The sequence below is a fragment of the Phalangium opilio genome, unplaced genomic scaffold (genome assembly GCF_054372755.1).
Source record: "Phalangium opilio isolate 3A_F unplaced genomic scaffold, DU_Popi_V2 ptg000053l_1, whole genome shotgun sequence".
Lineage (NCBI taxonomy): Eukaryota > Metazoa > Arthropoda > Arachnida > Opiliones > Phalangiidae > Phalangium > Phalangium opilio.
The window spans coordinates 3566868-3575293 of NW_028324172.1; the positions used below are offsets into that span (position 1 = coordinate 3566868).

Genomic DNA, 8426 nt, shown 5'->3' on the forward strand with positions numbered 1-8426 from the left:
GTTTCCTTTATCGCTGGCGTCTGGGTGAATTTCGGTAGGAAGTGTAGGGTCAAAGTGACTCAAGATTGGAGGGCTAATCAACTTGACTTTTAGAGTATGATAGGCAGTGTCTTGTTTTTTGGTCCAGGCAAAAAGAACTTTGCCGCTGGTGAGCTCCGTCATTGGGCGAGCGATTTTGGCGAAGTTTTTTACGAAGCGACGGTAATACGAACATAGTCCCAGGAAAGATTGTAGCTCTTTTCGGTTGCTTGGTAAACGGAAGGTCTCGACGGCTTTAGTTACATCTGGATCAGTTGCTACTCCCTATCCCAAGACGACGTGACCCAGGAATTTTATACTGGGACAGGCGAAGTGACATTTTTCCGGCTTGAGAGATAATGCGGCTTCGTCCAGCCTCTCCAGTACTTGGCGTAGGCGGATAAGGTGATCATCCAGTGTTGAGGAAAATACGACAATATCGTCCAGATAAACGAGGCAAGTGTTCCATTTGAGACCTGCTAGGACGACGTCCATTGTCCGTTGAAATGTAGCCGGCGCATTGACAAGTCCAAAAGGCATAACGGTAAACTCGTAAAGCCCATCCGGGGTGCTGAACGCTGTTTTTTTCTTGGTCATCCTTCGCGACTGGAATTGCCAGTACCCAGAGGCAAGGTCCATCGTAGAGAAAAACTTGGCACCACGAAGCCCGTCAAGTGCGTCGTCAATTCGGGGAAGTGGGTACACGTCTTTCTTACTGAGGGCGTTCAGGCGGCGAAAATCAACGCAGAACCTCGTGGTTCCATCCTTTTTGCGAACTAATACGACTCCGGATGACCAGGGACTGCAGGATGGGCGGATAATGTTGTGAGCTGCCATCTTCTGAACTTCATCTCGGATAGTGTCTTGTTCCACAAACGACGTCCGGTTTGGGGGAAGATGGACGGGTAGGTGGCCTTCGGTATTGATCTGGTGCGGCGGTAATCTAGCTTGTCGTACGGGCGTATCGGTGGGGTGAAAGCAATGATTGAATTCTCGCAGAAGATTATCCAGTCTACTCCGATCAGCGGTTGACAGGTGGTCCGAGATATTAGAGCGGCGCCAAACTTCTTCGCCGATTGTGCTAAGATGATTGAAAGCAGCTGCTGTAGCTTGGGGCTCCAAATGTTTTTAGATGTCTCCGAGATTCATGCCAGGTTGAATAACCTGGTCCTGCCATGATAAATTGGCGATAGCTAAGTGCGACGTCTCGCTCTTGATGTTTATTACGGCGTTGGGGGCGGAAATGCCGGTCTTTTGACGCAATTCTTTGTTCGGGGCTAGTACGGCTGGCGAGAACTTGAATTCCTTCGGAATACTGATGGGGATAACGGTCTCTGTCCATGGGAGAATGGTCATTGGTTCGGCCAAACCAACGTACGCCGATAGAGCGGACGGCTCTTCCTCGTACGGGGAGTCCGGAAGTTTCGCTAAGGTCGGAATTCCCTCCGGAGGTTGGCGGCTTTCAGAGGCGTCTTCACAAGTTGTCAGTGTCGAGGTCGGTAGACGAATTACTTGTGTGGTACCAAAGTCAAGCGTAATTTGATGCCGGCGCGCCCAGTCAATTCCAAGGACTACGTCGGCGGGCAAGTGAGGCATTACTATGGCTTCGTGTGGGAAGGTCCTTCCAAGAATGTCTAAAGTGACGTCAGCTTTACCGGATGGAAAAGCGATGAGTCCAAATGCGGACCGTACAGGTTGATTTGACGGTGATAGGTCTATTCTCAGATTGGCAACGAAATTTTCATGGAGCGACGAGACTACGGACCCGGGATCAATAAGGGCCGTAGTAGGTCTCTGATTCACGAGGCACGGTACCCACAATAACTGTTTATCGCAAGAAACAGTATCTTCTAAAGAAAGTTCTATGTTGTCGAACGGATCTTTAAGTGAGTTTATTCCGTTGGTAGCTTGGTTCCTTGGAGAGATTATTATTTCACAGGCCACAGACGAGCTCCCCCTCACGTCCTTGCGTTGAAGTTTCCCGAGGTCGATGGCGCGGAATCAATTGCACGTTGTTCTCTACAGTAACGGGACACGTGGCCTGGTCGATTGCAATTGGAGCAAATTGGTCGATTGTCTCCGGTCGCATTCGATTGGCGCGATGGTACCCGGCTTCTTCTATTATCGGCTGTGAGACGTACTGAGATTCAGGAATCCTAGACCGATTCAAAGCAGTATTCGTGTTTGTGGGTACTGTGACTGGTAGTCGGGTCTGGTAGCTTAGCATTCGGCTGGCATCGGGTCGATGGGTTGGCGTGCCGGAATGTCGGGCAGCAGCCCGGTTCCGAGAGGCTATACGTCGAGCCTCAGTAATCAAATTTACGGCAGTTGAAAGCTCGTCGAGACTTGTTGGCTCTGTGCGATATACACCCTCGACAAGGTCCGCATGCAGTCCCCGGGTTATATGACGGATTTTTTCGTCTTCGGGTACTTCTCGGCCAAGTTGGTTGCATAGTGCCAGGATTGCCGTGCTGTACACTGGGTATGATTCATTAACGCCCTGTTGGCGATGGAAAAGCGTATGTTCGACATCGGCGACGTCAACGGGTTTTTCAAAAGCTTCACGTAGAATAAGTTTAGCGGCCCAAGTGGCGGGAGGCTGAGCTTCTAGAACATCGTCCCAAAATTCTGCAGCGGTTCCTTCGAGGTAGAGTGCGGCATAGTTTGCCCAGCTGGCGGCGGCCCAGTTGCTTAGGGTAGCCACGCGTTCGAAACGGCGAAGCCAGTTCTTTGTCTTCGGATGGGAGTCCTTTAAAAGTCGGTATCATCGAAGGGGCGGCCATGATGGTAATTAACTCGTGCGATGGTGAACGGGTAGCTGTATGCCCGGCGCCTCCACCAGTGAAACGGTTTGTTTGTATAAAATGTCTTTATTGTATAAAATGTCCTTATTCTTATAAACTCATGATAAAATATAGTTACTCCCGCTTAGCACTTATAGTTTCTCGCGATCCGCGGTCGTAATGAGTAGCGTGGGTGGATGGCCGCGATAGGTTGTTCTTCAGCGGGGTCAGCGGGATGGTAGTTGACGAGGTCAGCTGGACGGTCGTTGGCGGGATCGGCTTGATGGTTATCGGCAGGGCGGTTGTCGGCGAGAGCGGGTGATCCGGCAACTGGGGCAAGCGGTAAAACCAGATATTGGCTGGCGGCTAGAGCTTCGTCGTAATGGCCGGTGGCTGGACCCTCTATCGCTGCTACTCGAGACTGTGCCCCGAATCTCTGACGGTCGCTCCGTTTTATAAGGGTCGTGGAGGGAGGAGTCGAGATAAAACCGTTCGCTGCGAAATCTATTATTGCGCTGTTATCAGTAGACGAAAACCCAGCGGTCGGTGGGGTGCTTTTGGAGGGCTTAGGTGTAAGGTCCGCGACAATAACTTTAATAACGGTAATGATATTAATAACTTTAATAACGGTAATAGTATTAATAACATTAATAATACTAACTTTTTTCATACACAATAAACAAATATTTCATTTCATTTCAAATTAATAATTATAGCGACCGGCGACCTACCTTTAGTGCCTCCAGCCCTATAAAACGCCTGTTTGTCCCGGGACTCCTCGCGTACCTGAGAAATGGGTGGGGGTAGCGAGACACACATCTGTATCTTTTAGGGTTAATTTTTTTCTTTATTTATTTATTTATTTATTTATTTATTAAGTATTTATGGCTCGTTTATTGTCTAGGGGATTTTGGAATATTTGTTGATTTTGCTGCATAAATTTTGTTTACCTTTCTGGAAAATTCTGAAATATAAGTGAGGCCTAACAATTTTTAATCGCACGTGACAAAATGTAAAGGCAACGTTGTAACATGGCTGCCAGATTCCTTGGAGTTTCTACTCCTTGGATCTGGCAGGGTATATATGCCTCCATGTTACAGGCTCCTCCTCCCTACTTTACTTTAGTGATATCACCAGTCTGGGAAATAAGGATATTTTTAAACTGGTCCTTGAGACCAGTGACCCCCCTAGTCCCAGCCTTTGTTCTCCTACAGATTTGCAATTAATAAACTGGTCCTGAGGATCAGTAACCCCCACTTCTTGAATTAAAAAACTAGTCCAAGCAATTAATAAACTGGTTTCGGATCAGAGGAAGTGTGCTTTTTCCCAGACTGGATATCACTGCGATCAAAAGCGCAGTCGTCAGTTATCTCTCAATGAAACCTGTTTTGTAATTAGTTGGTCAAGAACCGTAAAGTGTACGGGTTAAGGCGGGATCTTTATCCCTTTGTTATTTAGAGATAATTGTTGCTGGCAACCAATTACGATGGCTGTCGTAATATCTCACTCTTGTTCCGGGTTGTAGAGGAGGGAGATTTCCCTTGAATCCCTTATTAGCGTGTTCGACCATGGCATCTTGTCTTTCTTGCAATATTTTGCGTTCTTTAGCTGTAGAATAGCGAGGTAGTAGTGATTTATAATTAGTTGTTACGCATGTACGTAGGCGCCTTCCCATGAGCATTTCAGCGGGAGATGGTAATGAGCCGCGAGGTGTAGAATTATGAGTCAGGATAACATATTGCAAGTCCTTGTTGGCCGGTTTTGTCTTGATTATTGAATTTTTTATGGTTTGAACCATTCTCTCAACAAACCCATTTGATTGAGGATAGTGTGGTGATGAAGTTCTGTGAATGGTTCCCCATTGCTCCAAAAAGTGCTTAAATTGAGCCGAATTATAAGGTGGACCGTTATCGGACACAAGCCGTTGGGGTGCAACATGTCGTGCGAATACTTGATTTAGAAAGTTAATAACGTGGTTGGATGTGCTTTGAGTTAATTCCTTGACCTCCACAAATTTAGAATAATAATCGGCGAGTATGATATATGTACTGGAATTGACATGAAATAAGTCTGTTGCAACCATTTCCCAGGGTAGTGACGGAATTGGGTACGGTGTCATAGGCATGGCGCGATTGGCTGCACCTTTAGTACCGCAAACATCGCAAGCTTGTATATATGTTGTTATATCAGTGTGCATTCCCGGCCAAAAATAGTTCAATTTAGCAACCGCAACGCAAGCGTTAATTCCTTGGTGAGCGCCGTGGACTTCTCGAATAACTTCTGATCGTAGTTCTTGTGGCACCACCAAGGTGTGACCTTTGTAGATTAAATCCTGGTCAATATGCAACTCGTCTTGGAAAGGCCAATAATGCTTCAGTTGTGTTGAGAGTTGTTTCGATGTTTTAGGCCAGGAGGTGTGAATAAAGTCATAATTTCTTTCAAGTCTGGATCGTTCGCCGTGGCAGTTCGAAAGTGGTCTTGTTGCTTGGGCAACAGTGTCGAAAGGGCGTAAACTGTTGCTGAAGGGCCCTCCAAGAGATCAGTATTAACTAATGTATGAGGTTGTGGCGATCTAGAGAGCATGTCAGCAATGTACAGCTGAGATCCGGGTACATATACAAGTTCCATCTGGTACCGGAAGAGACGCATTGTCAATCTCTGAAGTCTAGGAGTAAGGAGATGAATGGGTTTTTTGAGAATAGCCAAGAGTGGGTTGTGATCAGTTTGTACAGTAAATTTAGTGCAAGCTACATAGTAATTGAAATGTTCACAGGCAAATACAATGGCTAGTAACTCTTTTTCTATTTGCGAATAACGAGATTGAGTCGGAGTTAAGGTGGTAGAAGCATATTCTACTGGTTTCCCTTCTTGTAATAATACTGCACCCAGTCCCGTTAGGCTAGCGTCAACGGATAATGTTATTGGTTTAGATGAGTCAAAATAGGCAAGGACTGGAGCTGATGAAGCGAGTCGTTTAAGAGAGTCGAAATGTTGCTGATGTTCCTCTTCCCATTGATATATGACATCTTTCTTAAGCAAGAGGTGAAGGGGAACGGTATCATCATTGACTCCTGGTAGAAATCTTGTGATATAATTTATCATTCCCAGGAAGCTCTGAAGAGCTTTTTTATCCTTCGGAGGTGGTAGAGAACAAATAGCTTCCACTTTTGCGGGATCGACTTCAACACCATCAGAGGTAACAATATGGCCCAAGTAGGTTGCCCGATTGACTGCCAGTGACATTTTTCTCGTACCAAAACATAGGTTGTTTTCAAGGGCTCGTTGAAATACCTTAATTAACGATATTTTATGAGTAGGGAGATCTACGTCGGATATTAGAAAATCGTCAGTGGAAATTCTTCGATTGGAAATATAGTTCGTAGAGTTCGTTGACAAACCTCGGAGCCCGTGACCAATCCATCGTGGTAACGTAAATATCGGAAACGCCCATAAGGAGTAGCAAAAGTGCATAAATGAGAGCTGGCTTCCGATAGTTGAATATGCCAAAAGGCACTTTGAACGTCTAGTACGGTAAAGACGGTCTTCCCGGATAATGAGGCGAAGATCTCCTGCGTCGTAGGTAAAGGGAACGGCTCTCGTTTAATTGAAGAATGTAATTTTCTTGGATCCATACATATACGCACAGCAATGGGTTCATGGGCTTGTCTCGGCTTTGGGGTCACCACCATGGGATGAACCCATTCAGAAGGTCCCGATACCGGAGTGATAATAGCTAGTTTCAACATTTGATCGAGCTCTTGACGCACAGGTTCGCGTAAGGCGTGAGGTATCTTGTGAGCGGCGCTAATCGATGGAGTCGGATAAGGTTTTAATTTAATGTCGTGTATTCCCGGTAGTTTGCCCACTTTGTCAAAAAGTGTATGATATTGCTGGGCTATTTCTTCTACGGTATGCTGGACCGCGGTATGTGGGGTTGGCGTAAGTGTTGAGACCGATTTCACTTGGGTTTGAGGTGGAGGGAACTGATGATGTTCAATTATGCCAAGTTGTTGAGCAGCTGCCGCACCAAGGATAGGAGTTCGATCTTGAGTAGTTACGTAGAATGTTAATTGACCGAGAGCTATAGACGAAGAACAACTGGCATCCATCATACCAAGAATGGGTACTTGATGTCCGGAATAGGCCGTTATTTTATAAATAGGCTGTCGCAAAAGTGGACGGGTAGCATGAGGTAATGAATCATAGATCTTCTGAGATATAATATTCACTTGCGAGCCCGAGTCAATTTTAAATACAAGCGGTAAATCACAGAGCAATAGTTGATCATGGATCATATCATCACTAGCGGGGAGTGTAGAATACGTATCGATACTATCCAATTCTTGATGTAGAGTTAGGCAATAACAAACTTGATGGAAATCGTCGCCAAAATCTTCCTGTTCATCGGGTGCAAGGTCGCGAAGTTGTGCAGTAAGTTCGGCAATATTGGATCGGGAACGGCAAACTATTGCCCAATGACCAGAACGGTGGCAAGACAAGCAAGTCGATTGTCTAGCCGGACAAGGGGCAGTACGATGGTGTGGTCGACCACAATTTGGACAGGTTGAGCTAGATGATTGGTGATTAGAGAAAGGTGCTGTCCGCCTCAGTGGTCCTTGCCGTGTAGCTGGATGATAGGTACGTGCATATGGCGGTGGGCCTTGGTCATTCGATGTATATCTAGAGTGGCGCTGTATAGCGTTAGTTGTCGGTAGACGGCGTTGCCGTTCTATTGCATGAAGTGATTGCATAATGTTGGCATCAGCTGTTTCTGGACCATTATGGCCACCGTTTTGACTCATGACTTGTGCATGGCGTGTTGCTATTTCCTCGGCTTGACATAATTTCACGGCAGTATCCATAGTGAGATTAGGGGTAGCTAATAAATCTTTGCGAAGCTTCTCGTTTCTAATGCCACATACTATTTGCGTAGCTATTAATGAATCCGTTAAAGTTAAAAATTCGCAGCCTTGGGCCTTGGTCCTTAAATCAGTGACGAATTGATCGATAGATTGATTGGGAACTTGTTTAGTTTGTAGAAAGTTGTAACGGAGATATGTCAGGTTCTTATAAGGTTGGTAATAATCGTCAAAAGCTTTGATAATTACCGCTAATGTGCGAGCGTCGTCTTGTTCGTTAATTGCTAGAGTATTGTATAGCCGACGTCCACAATATGTAGAAAAGTCGCTCGTTGTGTTGCTATAGTTTCAGCGTGTAGTTTAGTTGCAGCGACGTAAATAAGAAAACTCTCGTATATGTTAAATTTTCGTTCCATGGTTGATCTTAACTTCGTTGTTTTCTTTTATAAAAGGACTGCTACTTCATGGATTTTTAATAAAAATTTTAAAGAAGGACCACGGTCCGAAAGCTCCCGTTATTTTAAAGTAATAAATAAAATTTTTATTAAAAATCCATGAAGTAGCAGTCCTTTTATAAAAGAAAACAACGAAGTTAAGAAAACTCTCCTTATATTCAGCCCATGATGTAGCTGGATCAGAGCCGGGTTCAAACTCAGGTGGGACTTTGAAGGACGCCATGATGAGCGTAGGATCGTAGAATTTTTTGAAGTTACTTTCACGTTATTAATAACATCCCACCTCTATCACCATGTTGTGGTGGATACAA

General features: G+C 45.4%; 1 protein-coding gene across 1 annotated transcript; it reads right to left on the minus strand.

Annotated features, from left to right (window-relative positions):
• Positions 1-6136: 6136 nt before the first annotated feature.
• On the minus strand, positions 6137-8076 carry LOC149673091 (uncharacterized). The gene is made up of 2 exons (XM_089840196.1): positions 8049-8076; positions 6137-7944 (listed from the first exon to the last, which is right to left on the minus strand). The coding sequence occupies exons 1-2, from the start codon at positions 8074-8076 to the stop codon at positions 6137-6139; spliced, it is 1836 nt and encodes a 611-aa protein (XP_089696322.1).
• Positions 8077-8426: the final 350 nt, after the last annotated feature.